The sequence below is a fragment of the Passer domesticus genome, chromosome 4, assembly GCF_036417665.1.
Source record: "Passer domesticus isolate bPasDom1 chromosome 4, bPasDom1.hap1, whole genome shotgun sequence".
Lineage (NCBI taxonomy): Eukaryota > Metazoa > Chordata > Aves > Passeriformes > Passeridae > Passer > Passer domesticus.
In genome coordinates this window covers 67321548-67340322 of record NC_087477.1, presented here as the reverse complement: position 1 = coordinate 67340322, position 18775 = coordinate 67321548, and the positions used below count along the sequence as shown (strand labels likewise).

General features: G+C 36.7%; 1 protein-coding gene across 8 annotated transcripts in view; it reads right to left on the bottom strand.

The window, feature by feature from the left end:
• KCNIP4 (potassium voltage-gated channel interacting protein 4) overlaps nucleotides 1-18775 on the bottom strand; it is a 385018-nt gene that overhangs the window by 19189 nt on the left and 347054 nt on the right. For all 8 annotated transcript variants that reach the window (XM_064418519.1, XM_064418512.1, XM_064418520.1 and 5 more), the window contains one exon: nucleotides 1814-1883. In XM_064418519.1, the coding sequence (XP_064274589.1) occupies nucleotides 1814-1883 (70 nt within the window). The remainder of the gene's footprint in view (nucleotides 1-1813; nucleotides 1884-18775) is intronic.

The following is an 18775-nucleotide window of genomic DNA, read 5'->3' as shown; positions in this document are numbered from 1 at the left end:
TGGAAAGCTTTCTACAAAGCTACTTTTGCCTTTTAAAATACATTGGTTCTGCTGCAATCCAGTGTAATTTCCTTTCCTTTGTTACTCTTGAAGCACCTTGTCCTATTTGTAATCCTCCTGTACCTGTCCTGTCCTGGACAGTCTTGGAAGTTGCTTGAGAAAGTGACTTGCTGGATGACATTGAAAAAATTCTTTGGTTGCCCTGAAGATTAAAATCTTATAGACATAATTTTGTTTGTTCAGATATGAATTATGTATTGAATATATGAATTGTCATAATGATACATCATGTTGCACCTGGTTTTTCATGACACAGACAATTGGAGCACAGACCGATATGTTTTAATTTGGGGAAAACTTTCAAGATTCTTCTTTCCTCTTTAATACTGGGATATAAATAAAATCATTATTTTGAGAACATCTGAAATTTAAAGGCCTCAGCTGGACACATTATTTTGACAAGACCTTAAAAATTTAAGAACTCAGTCTGGTTTCTTAACTAGACATCCCAGTGCAGTTTTCACCTCCTCCTCAAAAGGATGTCACTGTCCTAAATGCCAGAGGAGCAGAAGGATCACCATTAACACCAGGAACAGGGGTAGAAATTAGACATTCCATATGTATCTATTTTAACTACACTAATAGTTTTTCTTCTCTTTAACAACTAGATCTGGAATAATAAAGATCAGTCTTTTAAGATTACATTTACTCTCACAATATCTTTTGACTTCACTTTTAGAATAGATGTGCTTTCTCTTTGCCCACAGACAACAGGAAATATGATTTTTTTTTATTAAGTGTAGTAAAGGTGTAGTAAATCACATAGAATTGTTTTCACTACCCAAGGGTAACTACAAAATATAATATTTCAAACTGTAATTGTTAGCTTGGTCTAAAAGTTTACAAAGAGAAACAATCAGTAGTCAGGTCAACCCTTCTAGCCTTTTGTTCATTTCTATTGAGTGTGCCTACTTCCTAATGATTTCAGAGATGGTAATTTGCAATTAATGCTGTTCTTTACCTTCTAGGTCTTTATTCAAAATAAAGCTAATGGGGAGATATTTTGTTCCTACCAATTAATTGGGTTTTTAAATAAAAAATGAAAAGAAGGAACTCTGAACAGTCCCAGAGAAATACACAAATCTCAAGAGCTCTGGGAGAAGCTGAAGAGGTGGGATTGAAGGGTTGTAGGAGAATATGAAGGGGGTAACTGAATAGCAAATGCAAGGGGAAGAAAAGAGAGGAAAAAAATTCAAATTGAAAGAAATCTGAGGTTCAAGGAAAGAACCCCCAAACTATTACACATTTTTGTGTTACCTTCCTTGCACTAAAAGATAATGGAAATAAAAAATAAAAAACTCCTGAAAATCAGTTAATTGAAATCAAGATTAACATTTAAGAAGAGAAATCCCACCGAATTAAAGGGGGGTTGATATAAGAGGGTACCTGCAGTGCCTCCTACAGTTCCTCCTACTGTGAGAGGTTTTTTTTTCAGTAAAAGAGAATGGGCAAGAATTTTTGGAAAGCTTAAAGCTTAAAGAAAAAAGAAAAATAATCTACTCAGAGAAACTTGCTTTTCAATGGTACCCATCACAGGTAGAACCTTCATAACAGAAGACCGACTTCATGTAGACATCATTGCATTTCAATCAGAAATACAGACTTAAAAATGTGTCCAACTATCAAGGAAGTACCTCTTGAGTTCAGACAGAGCTTGAGGGAGCAATCTTGTTAATTTGAGCAAGAGGCTCTTTTGTCGATTTAGGAACTAGCAGATATACTGCAGTACTAATTATGTCTGCCAAGTACTTACCTCCCTGTGGAAAGAACTGAGAGTAAATCTCTTTGAAGGTTTCTTCATTGACAACACCACTGGGGCATTCCTGGAAAAAAGTAAATGACAAGAAATGAATACCATCCAATCTGGTCCACTCAGCTGATGTGTTCAGGAGACCATCCCCAATATGTGTGTGACTGACACATTAAAATGTGTGACTTTGCACTTTCAATCATTGTTAATGCACATTATCACACTGAAGTACCTTCCTAAAGAATTCCCATGAGGCAAACACTCCTTCTATGCCTTGGATGTCAGCTTCATTTGGGACCTGAGTGACACAGGTGGGCAGCAGTCACCTTGAGTGGAGCTGTTGCTGGAGCTGTTGTGCCACCTGTGCTGATTGCAGTGGTCCTCCCCCAGCTGCAATTAGCATTTGCATGGTATGGAAGTCAAGCAGGAGTGTAAACACTTAGGTATTGCTGATGGAACATGCAGTCACATTCTACTGGAAGAGTTCTATTCAATGAATTTAAAAGACCCTGCCACCAAAGATCTTGTTCAAACCTTGCAGATCCTTTTGCCTCTTTGCACCTTTTTCATAAATTGAAATATGTAACACAGAATATGTAGGAAATTTCTGAATAGAGTGAGTACAAAGAAAATGAAAGGAAGTGAAGGATAGAGAGGGTTAAACCAATGACTTATGCAAAGAGGTAGGAAAAGCAGAAGGAATACTGTAATTGTTTACTATGTCAAGCATAAATATCCAAGACCAGAGAGCTGATTTCTAGTCCTGATTTTGCCAGCCTGAACAGAAGACTTTGGACAATGTACTTAATTCTTTTTAAGCCTTAATTCCTTCTTTAATGCAAAAAGGGGGTAAAAAGCCAGGTATGTTTTTTTAAAAGAAAAGGACTTTTAGAAACAAAGGGGGAAAAAAAAGCAAATTAAGTTTTTTTGACTATTATCATGCTATTTGGACTGAGGACTCAAACATATGTCGTCCTAGTCCTAAACTCAGGAAAATTAATAGCTGGAAATGGAGATCAAGAGTAGTGCAACATCTTTTACCAGTGTAATAACAACTTCTCATATGATAAAAAAATAGTATTCCAATTAGATGAAACAAAAACCACTGAGATATTCATAGTTCTGTCACCTGCTAAGAAACAAATAGTGTAATCTCTAATTGAGAGACAAATGCATGGTCTGAGAAACGCATGTCAGGTCTAGGATTATCATGCTTTTATGTCAATTATCCATATCTAAATCAGCTTTTCATCATAACTAAGCATATGCAAACATATAGCAAGAAAGAATTCTGTGCAATCAAAAAAAAAACAGAAACAAACATCAATGTCAGAGAAACACATACAAAATTATTTATCCCTGGGCACGGAGTTTGTCACTGACACAGGCAGAGCTAGAGCTCAATAAGATTAAATAAATACTGACTGCTGAGCCACATTGCCTTTGGAACCAAAGACTTTGGGGAATGGGAGGAAGAGTGAAATGAAACTCCACCCTTCATTAGGTAAGGAGCAATCCATAATTAAGGAGGTATCTCCCTGTCTGTCACGTCTTTGAGCATGAGGGCACTCTAAAACATCTCTCTCTCTTACCAGCTATCCAAAAAGTCTGTAGTCAGATAGGCCACTGTCTCCATGGCTTCTAGCAGGTTTACAAGTAACAAGCAATAGGACAAGAGGAAATGGCCTCAAGTTCCCCCAGGAGAAGTTCAGATTGGATATAAGGGAAAATTTATTTACTGAAAGGGTTATCAAGCATTGGAATAGGCTGCACAGGGAAGTGCTTGAGTCACCATACCTGAAGATCTTTAAAAGCGTGTAGGTGGCACTTGGGGACATGGTTTAGTTGTGGATTTGGCAGTGCTGGGTTAATGGTTGGACTCGATGACCTCAGTCATCTTTTCAGCCTTGATGATTCTATGATTTTATGATTCTACTATGCTTCTTGTCTTTGGGAAGCCTTCTGGAGTTGTATAAGAGCATGCAAAAGAGCAGTATTTTTACTTGGATTCAAAGCACAATAAAGAAAACATCAGTGAATTCTTCAGATACTCATAGAAATAATATTATAGCTATTCAATGTAGAAAATGTAACAAAAGTATTTTACAACCTCCTCTTCCAAGCATATAATGGTATATGATCTGTGTCATTCCCAGACCTGCAGGAGGAAGAATAAACAGCCTTTACCCTGAGATGGGTGTGAACATGAAAAAACAATGTAGCATTTCGAAATTTAGAAAAAGAAGCAGTGGCTTCTTTCTGCTCTGCCGGTAATTTTTTTTCAGATAAGAAAAAAAAAAGAGCTGGACACATTTTGAAGGAAATAAAGAGAAAACCTCTATTTTTGTACAGGTCAGATGTTGCCTTTTTTTTTTTTCCCTCAGAAGATTAATAAATAATGGATGACCAAATGCATATTTAAGGTCATCTAATTCTATGGCTTATTAACATGTAAAACAATTTTTTCCCTTTTCCTTGGCTAACAAAGACATTCAAACTATACTAATTTTGCAAAGAATGCACTCCCCTTTTTTACAGGAAATGCCAACAGCTCCAACTCTGTGAATGCTTAGTCTGAAGCTCTGAAGACTGAAGTCCCATTTCCTGACTGCATTTAAATTTTGTGATGTTGGAGGAGAATTAGGGATACTCTGCAAAAATCGATACGATTTATTATTTTTTAGTTCAAAATAAGCTTTGTTATTAGAGAAATGCATGATCTACATAACTCTTTTAAAGGCAGTCCTTCTTTTTTTCCATTGCTTAATAAGCTCTGGTTTCACCACACTGTTTGAAAGAATCATTGCCTGAAAAGGCAACCTACTTTCAGATTCAGAGAATTCTATATTTCAGAGAATTGTATTTAAGCAGAGCCAGGAATGACATTTTGAGTTTCTCTAGCTTGTCCCTCTGTAGCTTCCTCTGTTCTTTGCCACAGCATTGCCAGTAACATTTTACCTTTTCCATCCTTGAAGGTCTGTGTCTTGAAGGACATGCATTAAAAATCTGAGATATTAGCCAATTAAATTTACCAGAAATATCAGCTCAAATTTTTCTTTCTTTAGCACGCATCTTTCCTCTGAGACTCTACATGACAGGGAACACTTCTGATCTTGAATAATTTAATTCTAAAAATATACGGGGTATGTGGCCAACATAATTTACCTACATGACTGTACTTTTCTTGACTCATAAATCTGGCTTTATTGTGTTTTTCAGGAGATTTGTGCAGTTCAGGGAAAGAGATTAAATATTGTAATTGTTAAGTACACCCCAAGGTTTTATGTCAAGCTATTGCTGACTTCTTCCACTGTACCAACTATAATTAAAAAAATCTATCTAACCTTTCATTAAACTCTTATAAATGAGGGGGAAATAATTAAATAGTTTGAAAGTAAAATGCGAGGCTTATTTAAACAATTTCCTATATGCTTTCTTTCCTTGATCTGAACATAGTTTATTTTGTTACAGCAAATTTCTTTTTGACAATCTTTTAAAATTGCATTAATGCACTAGATTTTCCTCCTGAAGAATAAAAAGGAGGGAATTTTCAGCTTGAACTGAATTCAGTTCTCTCTCTTTTAAAGAGAAAATAATATAAACTGACAAACAGGCAGAGAATAATAAATATGATTCTGGCTTTTGATGATCTCTCTTGCTTGCAATTTCGCTGCTGGGAAATTACACCTCCAGCACATGGTCTTATGAGCCACTCCAAACCCTGTAAATTATTTAGCCTCATACTGTCTATGACAACTCTCCTTCAGTATTTTTTAAAATACTGCAGTAGGTGATTCTTCTTTACTACCTAATCAACAACCTTTTCAGACAAGAGGCAAACCAAGAAGACACAAAACCAGAGAAATAGTGAAATATAGAAAAGATAATGAAGGAGAAACAAGCTCAAAGCTCTGACTTTTGTCTGCATAACAATTTTGAATGATGGATAAAGCTGGAGTTTTGGCAACTTTGACTATCTTTCAGTTATAGAATTTTGCATGACAAATTTCTTATCCTGTGCTGCATCAGCTGTTTCAGTTTTCATATTGCTTCATTTTAGATACATGTGCATATCCATTGATTTAAATATCTTCTCTTTTTGCATGTACTTATATGCTCTATGTGCATGTGCCTTTTAAGAATATGCCTTCAGCCTCCTTCTCATTCCTGCTGTTGAATCTGATCAGATACTTCCTTCTAAGAAATGCAATTACTTAATTGATTTTATTTAATAAATTTCCATAATTCAATACATTCATTCAGGAGTATTGTAGCCATTTTACATGGGAATACTTTTAGAATTAAAAATGTATCTACCAAATACCAACAGGGCTAAACTGAAATTTTGACCTACCTTAGAGCTGCATGTCAAGAATGAATAAATTTGTAATTTATTGTAAATTAAAAACCAAATAAATTTGTAGTTTTGTAACTAATTTCCTGGTAGTAAATATAAATAAACATGTCCACTCTATATTCATCAGGAATAGATTTCCTGATGAATATAATATATATTCATATATTTATATAATATAAATAGCCTATTTATTTTGAAGTGAGAGCAAGTGTGATCAATTTTCTGTCTTGAAAGTACTCTTATAATACAGGGTTCACTTTTGGTACTGGATTATTTCATAAAATGCACAGAACACATATCAGAAATTATCTTTGTGGAAAGGGGCTGTGTGGCATTTCTGGAGTGCTGATTACACTACTGGCCAACACAGAAGAAACACCAAGAGCAGGGAAAAATCTTGCAGCAGCTAATAAAAGTGAATTTTCTCTAGCAGGACTTCAAAGAAGATGATGCAAACAAAATGAGGTGTCTGGGGGAGAGAAGGTTTTGAAGTTGTTAAAAAGAAAACAAGTGTAGTATAAAAAATATCTCAAAAGATATGCTTAAAAGAGATGCCATGCACTAGCCTGTGAAGTAGTCTCAGAAACCTAATTCAGAGAAAAACCTCTCTCTTGAAATATTTGAAATGTGGCTGAACAAAGCACTAGAAATTAAGACTGGAAAAAATCTGGGAATAGTCAGACAGTTCCAAAGACTTTTTCTCATTAATACAGATTTTAAGAAATCACAGACAACTGTATTTATGCTCCTTTTCTTTTTGATTTTTTTTTAATACTTCTAGAAAAATAAATAACAGAAGACTATGTGGGGAGAAGAGAGCTACTGTTTTCCTGCCCTAGATGTCCCCAGGAGAGACGCAAATTCACAGAGGTGGAAATACAAGCTAAGTATTGTCCATTACGTTTTGGAAATTTAAAGGGGTTGCTTCAACTGAGAACTAAAAGGAAAATCCCCATGTCTTTTTATTCTCTTGTAGACAGTAATTTCTCTGATCAGCTTGTTTGAACTGGTGCCTTCTGGACTGCTGCATTGTCAGTATTTGGGCTCCTGCATTTAAACATCTCTTTTTGAAACTACCTGAAGGACAGAAAAACTTAGTTTCCTTTGTATAGATTTATCATTCAGCATGTCAGCCTGTCAAATGGGAGCTCGGAGGAAGTTTTTAGGAAACCAGTACATGTATGAGATAGTTGCAGTGACTACAGAAGAGATACCTGCCTTGGCTCTTTTGAGCAGGCAGTGACATTATTCACCCAACCCTGTGTTCTCCTTGAGCTTTGCTGTTTGCCTGCTGTAAAAGCCAGTTTGTCAAGGTACTGGGAGGATGATTGGCAGGACAGTGTCTCAAACTACTCAGAGAGGATGACAATTTGTTTTATTCTATCTTTATACCTATCATTCTGCCCAGGCCTATGTTATAATGGAACAAGTCCAGACCTTACCTGCCTTTCTTCTGAAAGGCTGCTGAAGGAGCTGCTGTTCATTACCAAGCAACGTGCAGAGACAAGAAGAGCAGAGACAAGAAGAGCAAGGAAGGGATGGATAAAGGACAATTTTGAACACGTGCATCGGGTGCCCAGTCAAGAGTATTGGCTCAAAACCTTTCCTACTTCATAGGAGAGTTGAATCCCAGTATACTAACATGTGTAAGATGCATGAAGATACTCAGAGAGAAGAAATTGTAAAGCTCAAAATAAAAGGTGTTTCGTATGAGGGTTTTAAATTTTTATTCATTTTTTTTTTATTTATTACACTACTGGAAATTAGTTTTTATGAAAAATTTAAGGCCAGAATTAATATACTTTTCATACGTGGAATGTTGTCCCTAATATGTATAACAATATATGTTATACATTTGAATATATTTATAATTATATATTTCTAGTTTGATGGATTTTTCAGTCATTTTCTCTAATAAATAACCTATGTTATTGAAAATCAACTTAATTATATTGAACTCAATTATATTGAAAATCACTGGTGTTTTCAACTTCAATTTTCACTTCTATATTTTTTGTTATCAGGAAAGAGACAGGTAATAATTTAACATCCTGTCTTTTGAAATGGAATTAGTTCTTGGTTTTCTTTTTTTTTTTTAAATTTGATTTCTCATGCTAGTTTTCTAAGGAATGGGCTATAAAAAATCACTTTCACGACACCTCTTTTTTATTGAAAAAAATATTTGGTTTGCATTTTTTAGAAATAACTTCTCTGCCATCATATAGAAAGATGTTGTAAAAAAAGTGATGAATGATGAAATATGTGTAACCAAAATTATATCTTGGATCAGATTTGTTTACTTCAGGAGAGCCCAAATATCTCCCTAAGACAGTTTGCTATTTTCATTTATTGCAGAATCAATCCCTATAGATCAAAATACAAAAGAACATACTCTGGTCTTGCATCCTTGAATACAGTTGTGAGCCTAGAGAGCTAATAGTGATGATGGGAAAGAAATATTTTCTCCAGTCTTTATAGAAGCTGTATGGGATGAAAGACATAGAGAGAAATGGTCAGGGAAATGGTTAGGAACAGTTAGGGACAGTTACCTCACAAAGTCTTTTGTCCCAACTCTTAAATCTTCTGATGAATTTGCATATTTGGTTACCAGTGTAAAGCTTAAGCTATATTATTAGACTCAAAAGAAAGAAGGCAGACCCAAACAGAGAGCACTAATTACTGTGTCTAAAGGGACAACTTTCCTTTCAATCTTTCCTCTTTAACTTATAGTACAGTAGGATTACTTCAGCTAAAGGCTCACAGAGGGAACACCTCAGGTCATTGCATTTTCATTTCTGTCACAGGAGCTGTAGACTCGTAGCTCAGTGGCAACAGTCTACATTTCTAGGAATGTTGTGGCAGTTCTGATTTGACAGCATCTTCACTGACATCCATTGGTGAAATACATGTAAAAACTCTTTTCACACTTTGTCTTATCAGGTAACGAACAAAACTTACTTCTACTTAGCCACCTGTAGAAGAGAGACAATAATGTTTCCCTGTGGCATAGCAAAGATGTACCACATTTTAAGCCTCCCACTGGAGGATACTCTAATGAACAAAAGCTTCTTTCCACCCCCTACTTGCCATGGCAATTTCAGAGGAAAACAAGCAGAAATAAAGGAACTGGCTCACATCCAGCATGTGTGGCTTCACACAGTAAATAACAATCAACACTTTGGCTGCTTCCACAACTCAGCAGGCGAGGTGCCAGCAAATGCTTTTAATCAGAGCCATTCTTTGTTTAGCAATGCCCACTAACTAGTGAAATTTTTAGATTCTTATTATTAGCACTGGCAGTAAAACAACAGTAAACAACACGGCTAAAGATTTGAACTTAAAAGCTCACCCAAAAGCTTGAAACACTAAACTTCATGGATGAGTCCCAGGCATCTGAGTGGTGTTTAATGTTTCTGCCCTTACTTGTCACTGCAGGATGGCATTTTACAATCCTGACTTGACAAATAAACAGGAAATATAATTAAACTAAATGCAGCAGAACCCATTATTCAGCAGTGCAGCTTGTTGTAAACACTTTGGTGAACACAAGGTGCTCACCCTCTTGGGAAAAGCTGTATTTAGGTGAGCACTGCTTCAGTGACTTGCCTTTCACACATTCCCAAGTGAGTTCTTTTAATAAAGGCCTTTCAAATCAGCTGAAGTTCTAGGTGAGAGGAGAAGGAAAAGCTCCATATCAGCAAGTGCTGGTCCCTTGGGTGTACTTCATTAGACCCACTCAAGTGATTCTTTTGAGCAGAATGGAGAACATTACCAGTCCCTAAAAGCAATATTTTAAGGTAGGTCAAGTCCATTCTTTAAAACCATGGAGGCATTTATTTTGGTTTTCCGACATGAGGGTGCTTTTGTTTATCCTAGAAGCAAGCTTTTTGTATCCTTGAAGAGTGGAAGATTCACTGAGGAAGAAACTGTACTAACAACATTCTGCTAAATGGTAGTGGACTTGTACTACAGCCATATCAGAAAATGGAAATGACTGAATATAGCTCAAGGTATTGATGAAGCAGAAACAGCATGTCAGGGTGAAAAAATATTCTATATCCTATCTTAAATGCTTGTCAATCAACTGGACCCTGATACTAAGTCCTGACATCAAAACAAATTTTCATTTTAGTAATGAAGTAAGAACACTCAGTTTTGCATTCCTGAGACACATGACTGAATGATAGTCAGGTTGAAAGTGTGTCCTAAGCCATGTTATTCCAGTACTTTTCAGAGCAATTGTTCTTTGTTTCTTTTAAAGATGTGCAATGGTAAAATCAGACAGGTTAATATTTGGTTAGTGCTAAATACAATGAAAATACCAAGGAATTTCAGTGCCTACAGCTTGCAGAAATGGCAAAGAACATAAAATTCAATGGGGACTGGTTTAGACACTGAAAATCAAACACTGTTCTCATTATTTATATTTTATATGATAATACATTTACCCTTTAACAAAGGTTTTTGCTTTCCCCACTACCAACAACACTTTGTCTCAGGAGAAGGGCCCCAGCAGTGCAAACAGAAGAACAAATGTGCTTACCTGCATAAATATTTATAAAACTGAGCCTGACATTAGCATAAGTTGGAGCTGATTCACCAAGTACAGTGGGCAAAATCAGACACAATTGAGGCAATGATGTGAACTGAGGCTGCTGTGGGTGAGAGAGGTGTGGTCTGTGGGAAGAAATACCTCTTCCCTGTCCACACAGCGAGGGCAATATGCCCCATCCTAGAGGAACTCTGGCACTCAGTGTCTGAGACAGGGTCCCGTCCCCAAGTATCAAAACCTCACTGTCATTTCTGTGCTCACCAGTCCACCAACACAGCACACTGACACCTTTGTTCTGCTGCCCAAAGGTCTCCCCAGAGTGCAGGTCCTTGGTAAGGGGAAGACACTTGACCACAAGAGCTCTATTGCTCATGGTGATCATGGAAGGACCAGAGGGGGCTTTGTGGCCATACATCTAAATCCTTTTGAGATGAAGGGGTAACATCTACATAAGACAAGGGAGGATGTATCATTACTGCTTATAAAGGAGATATTATTCCTATAATTCAAAGACATGAGAAAAGCATCAGAATGCATTTTGAAATTTAGCAAGCCATACAAACTGATGGTTCTTTTAGCACAGCAAAATATCTTAATAAGCTATATAAATCTCCTTTAGACTCTTCTGGAGCTTTCCTTTCCCCATATGTAGATACTCAATACATTGCTTTTGGCAGTATATCTAAAATTTGTACCATAAGTCAAATCATTGGAACTGAATATTTAAATAAACCTATACAAATGGTGATTGATATTTGCTGGCATATTTTAATGAAAACACGAACAACATAGAGAAATAAAAAAGGAGAAGATATTTCTCAGTTAAAACAGGTAACAAGAAGAATAAAAAGAGATAACTAGAGAATCAGATACATCTAAAAAAGTCACCTGTCAATCAGTTTAGGCCTAAAAACTAGATTTTGTTTCTCACAGTTGTATCATTCCTTATGGTGATATATTGAGGCTGAAATTGCTGGACATAAAAACTTCTTGCACAGCCTGCTAAGTTGATGGCACATTAAATTTGTCTTTGTTCCATAACCACTGATTTTGAGAAAAAAATAAGAAATTAAAATGGTTATAAATAATGCTCCACTGCAGGGGTGGTACAATGCCTCTTTTTCAGTGAAGTAGACTATTGATTTGGTAGCCTGTGCATCTAAATACAGTGCTTAATGCTGACATTTTAAATCACCAGAACAATCATGTTGTTGTTCTGATATTTGTAATTGATTGTAGATAGTATTTTAGATACAAATACTGCTATATCCAGTCACTGATGTTCTTGGCACTTCTTTTTTGTTAGTCCACCGTGAAGCTGATCAGTGTCAGAGATGCATAAATGGAGTTAGTAAATAATTGTCAGAAATACATAAAGAGCATATAAAGTGCTTTCTCAATCAGTGTTTTTTCAGGCATGAGTTTACTGTGATTTCTACTTGACAGATATGGAGCCTGGCCATCGAGGGGTAAAGTATCTCCCTCAAACACACTGCCCACACATTTCGCTCTTAACACCAAGGAATTCAGTGTTCATTTTTCTCTCCTCTGGGGATGAACTTTGCTATCTCCAGCCCCTGGGAAAGTTCAGTTTCCCACAGCCACCAGCCCCCCCACTGGTACTCCCCACTTTGTTCCCAAGACGTGTTTGAGGAGGCTTTGATCAATGGCTGAGAAGCAATCTCTCCGATAGCCAGGGACCCTCTGAAAGGTTTTGGCTGTCAGACCAGAGACATTAAATTAGGCAGCTGTCAATGTGGAGCCCACGCAGGCCCTGAAGCACTGGTATAATGGTCTCAGGCAACCCAGAAGGCTTTTTAGTGTGATAGTTAAGGCTTTTAAAGGTGTGTGGCAGTTAATAAGCCAGCCAGAGACCCAAAAGGTTGGAGTCTTTAGACTTCTAGTTTCATGCTGTGTTTACTGAATCATGCTGTCTTCTGAGTTATTGGCTCCTATTTCTTCTCTGACACTCACCGTATCTAAGATCTTTTAAGAATATTTCACAATGGAATTCATTGGGCAGAATAAATTCCATTACTTGAAAGCTAATATGAGAATCATTCACATAACTGAAGTGCAACTGCACAAATGTCCAGCTGATCTAAAGAATATGGGCTCTGTCAGACACTTTCACTCAAAGGTAAATGCAGGTTGACCCTAGGCTTGTAATAAACTTCCCTGACACTGAAAGACTTGACCTTGCAGCTTTGTCACTTGTGATTTGCTATTTTATTTGAATATTTAGCAGTGTTTATTTTTATCACAGATATTGATCTAAAGACATTTGTAAACAGAAATTAATTCAGTTAAAATAAAGGACTTTTGTCTGTTTTTGACAAAACCTGTCAGAATGTTGCTAATTTTGTCCACATTGATCAGAAATTTAAACATAGAAAAAAATATAAAGATCTAAAATAATTTGGAAATTCCTGGGATCCATGACAGATACCCGGGCCTAGCAAAAACAAGATTTATCTATCAAGTGCAAAAGGCTGAACTGCGCCATCAAGAAGTTTCACCAGAAGGTATATTTATTCTCTCTCCCCTCATTCTGCAGGCTTAGGATCCCTACCTGAAAATAAGTGCTGCATTCAAATTGGAGGGGAACAGACAGACAACTTAGTACAAGATTAAATAAAGAATTATAACATTTTGTACAAAAATTCTTTGAAAGTAAGGAAATTGGTAGCAAGAAAGCCAGGTAGACAGATTTTTGGATGCTGCTGTCTCAATAAATATTCTCACAGAGCAATTTTACATTAATCTGTGAGTTATAAAGTACAATGTATATAGCAGTTCCAGTTAATATGTATTGCAGCTCATGAAGAAAAGGGGATGAGCAGAGAAAGGAAAGTAAGAGGTGTCTCCTTACTAAATTTTTAAATTACAACATCATCAGAGCTGCATTGCACACAAAGTTACTTCTCTAGTGATTACCCAGAAACCAAAATCACTGCACGTAACTCAAACACCAGGCTCTGTAGTGCTTAGCCCAGATGCTGCAAAAAAGTAACTGCAGTGAGCTGTAGCCAAAGACGACATTTGGCTGCTCGTATTCTAGTACATAAACATTTATATTCCAAACTGATGCACATAAAAGCTCATGTGGTAGAAAACAGCTCTTCCAGCAGATGAGTTACACTGAGCATCTGGCTGGTAAAGCAGAAGGTCTGCACGGTGCTTCAAGTGTCAGCCTGGCACTTGTGAGGCCCAGGGAGAGCACACCAGAGCACCAGAACAAGGTATTGCCAATTCCAAATATGAGGGGCTCACCAGCATACAGAACAATAAAATTCCACTAAAGTCTAATGTGGACTTTTTTCTTTAAATTTTTTTTTCTTTTTTACATAGAAGAACTTTAGAGGCATTTGGTGCTCTGGACTACTATTACTATTGTGTATTTAAGTCACAGTCTTTTTGTACATTTCTTAATTAGAGATTTGGCACCTACCTTTTTCAGAGATAATTCACAAACAAGCAGCCACTATTATGAAGACAGTCCTTGGTAAGGTAGATGACATTTTTTCCCTAGTGAGCACAACATGAAGTGTCTCATGCAAGCCATGGGATGAATAGAAGTGTAGAGACTGAGGACATTATTAACGTTCAGAAAGAATATTTCAATCTCTGCTAGTAACTGTGAGATTAATTGAAACAAATATCTCTGCTGAGCACACTAAGATCTGTAAATTTGTGACGACTGACAAGTATACTCTAGGTCTGCCAAACTGTGCTTCCAAATTATTTTACTTGAAAACTTTTTGAAAAATGTTTCAAGTCTCTTTACTAACACTCAAAGGAAATATATGATGAATGTAAAAATTATTTATTGCTCAGATTGTTAAAAGATTTTCACATAGCCTTGTTTGAAATATGGAAGAGTTCCCTCTAAGTCGCTAACAAATGAATGCCAAATGAATGAATGAATGAATGAATGAATAATAACAAAATTCTTCCTTGGCAAAGGCTGGTCATTTTAAAGTTATTCTTCAGTCATCTAAAGTTCATAAAAAAATTGATCTGAGGCACAACTGGAAAACAAGAACTTAACTTTGAAAAAGGGAGATTTGAGTTATGTGCACTATACATGTCTACTGAAGCCTTAGAGACAAAAAGAAGATTTACAGAAATCTGCCTATTGACAGCACACAAGGTATCTAGCTTCTAGGTTTACTTGCTTGAGCTTCATTGTGCTGTTGTCTATTCAGTTTATTAAGGCAAACAAGTTACAGGAGTTTTCTAACACAAGGGAATGTTAATTTTCAGTTTGAATTACTACAATCTGATTTTCTTGTAAGATTTACAACTTCCATTTACTTTTTTTCCACTTTATTGGCATTTCTATGCTCAAAGTTAATCAGTTTGTATGCTTGAGGCACAACTTGTTCAGCTGTCATCACTATGTCTATCTGAAAAGACAAGTTGCTGGTACTTCTTCATATGCACAACCTCTGCATGTCCACAACACTGGTGTTCAAACACTACTTTGTGCAGAGGGGTCAGCACCTCTGCAAAAGCTTTCAGCACAATGGGAATGTCTCATGCACTGATGCCCAGTAGAGCATCCATCCCCTGTTTGATATTCAGAATCACAGAGGGATATAGCTCAAATGGTTTTAGTATTGATTCATGTTAGCCAAGGAAACCAGGTAGAAACCTTTAACGATCTATATTTTTCTTCTAGGCTCTCTTCTGTTGGGTCAGAAATTCTGCATCTGGAAAGATCCTGCTAAGATTGCATGCTGTGAAGCCTTAAGACTTGTACAGACAGTCATCAAATCTCAAAGAAAAGCAACTGCACCCACTGCTGGTCAAATGAAAAATCTTCCTTGCTGTCCTAGGGCTCCACATGGGAGGTTTAAAAGCATATTTAAGCTCTAAGCTACTTCACCTACAAGAACAAACTTTGGAGGGCAAAATACTCTTGCATTAGTGCCATTTCCACTCATGTTCAGTTTGGGGTTTTCCCTCTCTGTTCTGGTCTGCATTAATCTTGAATCTGCATTTACTCATTGCAATACAAACATATAGGTTAAGTATAGAAATGAATGTGATCACAACAAACTGAAGATCAATCTGAACTGAACTGAACAATCCCATTTTCTCTGTGAGATAGGTGGCATGGCCAGCTCAGAGAAAGCTAATCCGAGCTAAAATATTACTTCTTGTAGCATGAAAGCCTCTGTTTCATAATGTACAATGTTCCAGAGATATAAACTAAGAGGATTACGTTGCCATTGTCCCTTGTCATGCTTTAGAACAGGTGGAAAAGGTTAAGTGAGAAAGCAAGGAAAATAGAATGAAAGTTCAAAATCAAAATCATTTTGGATCATCACAGAGGTATTTTAACTCTTTGCAATGCTCATTTTTTCATCTCTTTAATAGTCAAATGTCTATGTCCCCTGTCAGTACAATATTTCAATCTGTACTAAATAATTTCTAATCAAGATATTGAATATCTTAGAAACTACATTTGAAAGATAGAAGTGAAATACAGAACTGTACATCTCTATTAGCCATAGGTCAGAGGCTGTGCAAATAGCACAGCCAAAAAGGTAAAAGCCATCTACATGTAGGATACTGAAATACATTTCTCAGACCTTCTTTCTTACCAAGTAGGTTACAATTGCAGTGAAAAAAACCAAATGTATATAGTGTTCCTAGAATATAATGCATGCAAATATTTAAAAAAAGTTTAATCCTTCTGAAAACTTTAACTTTGGTACTCAGAATTACATTGTGGTGTTTCAGCTTTTGCACAAATTAGTGTATATCCTGCAAAATGCTCATTATACACTCAACTTTCATCTTCATTGTTAAGCAAAAAATTGCAGGAATAGAAAAAATATTTATCCAGTGAAAACTATTTGCATTCCATGTACTAATTAAATTCTGCTCTTCTAAATCTCAATTACTTTCATAAAACAATCAATAAATGAACTTTATCACCTCTGAAACTAGCTTCCATTAAACTTTCTGTGAGACTCACAAATGAAACACACAGTGATACAATGAAACTATCAAATCATTACTGAAATTAAAAAATCTCTGAATAAATGATAATATTTCAACTTATAGATGGGGAGAGTGATGAGGGAACCATCTTTGAGCTGTAACATTGTAAGATTTGTTTTCCTACTATCGTTCTTTGTCTCATTTGCAAAAGAGAAGAAAATTGTCTTAGAAATTCCCAATAAATGTCAAAGGTGTGGAGCTGCCTATTTAAAGCTCTAGTATGTGTCTACAGACATTTTTATGCAAATATAACTTCAATTTATATTTTCTCTGACATACAGCCAGGTAAAATTAAGGTTCATGAAAAATCCTTCCAGTTTTCTGGAAAAGTCTAGGAGTTTCACAACACAAAGCTCTACAAAAATGTTTACCAGAATGACCAAAATGAAAATATTATTAACATTTAAATTTAGCACAGGAGCATCTTTTGTGCAGCAAAAGCATTATCTAGGTATTTTTTTAAATGGATGCTTTTAAAACTGAGAGAGATCTATCAATGGACAGAAGAGAAAGAAAGACCACATGTTGAGTCTATGCTTGATAGTCTGCACAAGTTATTGTGAAGTACCACTTGTACAAGGACTGCCACAGAGCTGCTGGTTTGAAAGGTTAATGACTGCAGCAATCACAATTTCAATTTGCAAGAAATGGGATGACAGGAAGCCAAATACAAATTGGAAATGTCCCACTGTGATGTCAGCTGAGCAACAATTCATCAACAAGTCACAGGAATATTATAAAGCCAGAGTGCTGGGGACAACCTTTTCAGCCTGAGAAGGGTTTAGGTCTTATATTAAGCTCATTATTCAGGGATAGTATAGAAGTTTAAAAATAGCTAAATTACCTAATAGAGACATAAGTTCTCGCTTGATAATTTTCCATATAATAGTTGTTAGGTCATCTGAAAGTGCTTATCCCACCTCCTTATGTTTTCTTTAGTGTATATCCCTTTTCATTTTAAATGTTGACTTTCAGTTCTACCAAAACAGCCATTGTCCCAAAGGCATTCCAATTATCTTTGAGCATTCACTGCAATTATACTCTACCTCTTGCTTACTCAGAGCATCAGCTCTACTACAATGTGATCTGAGACTTTCTAAGGCTTTCATGTGTTCTTTCTAAAGTTTTCAGGATTCTGTGATTCTGGTGGCCAAGAAGGCCAGTGGCATCCTGGCCTGTGTCAGGAACAGTGTGGCCAGCAGGAGCAGGGAGGTCATTCTTCCCCTGTACTTGTGGTGAGGCCACACCGTGAGAGCTGTGTCCAGTCCTGGCCCCTCAGTTTGGGAAGGACCTTGAGATGCTGGAGTGCATCCAGAGGAGGCAATGAGGCTGGAGAGGGGCTGGGAACACAAACTCTGTGAGGAACTACTGAGGGAGCTGGGGGTGTTTAGCCTGGAGAAAAGGAGACTCAGGGTGACCTTATCACTCTCTCCAACTCCCTGAAAGGTGGCTGTGCTCAGGTGGGTGTTGGTCTCTTTCTCCAAGCATCAACTGACAGAGCCAGATGACACAGTGTCAAGCTGTGGCAAGGGAAGTTTAGGTTGGATGTTAGAAAACAGTTTTTTACAGAAAGAGTGATAAAGTACTGGAATAGTCTGCCCGGGGAGGTGGTGGAGTCACCATCCCGGGATGTGTTTAAAAAAAGACTGGATGTGGCACTCGGTGTCATGGTTTAGTTGAAGTGTTAGGGCTGGATTGAACTCTGTGATCTTGAAGGTCTCTTCCAACCTAGTGATTCTGTGTTTATGTACACACAAAGATGCTCTGTGAGACCCTGTGCTCCTTCTGCCTGGAATTTGCCTGTAATTTGTGTTCAGTGGAAAATCAAAATGATGATAATGTAATGATCAACACTATGGAAATTCAGGTGTATTTTACTGCTTCCTAATCTGAAGTCATCCAAAACTACTTGTAAGCAATTTGAAGTCAGAAATAACAAACAACTGGAGGTAAGCTATAAAAAGTTCTGTTCATCTCTATCTCAGAAGAGACATCCTAAAACTTGAAAAGATTCAGGGAAATAAGCAGGCTGGAGTGAGAT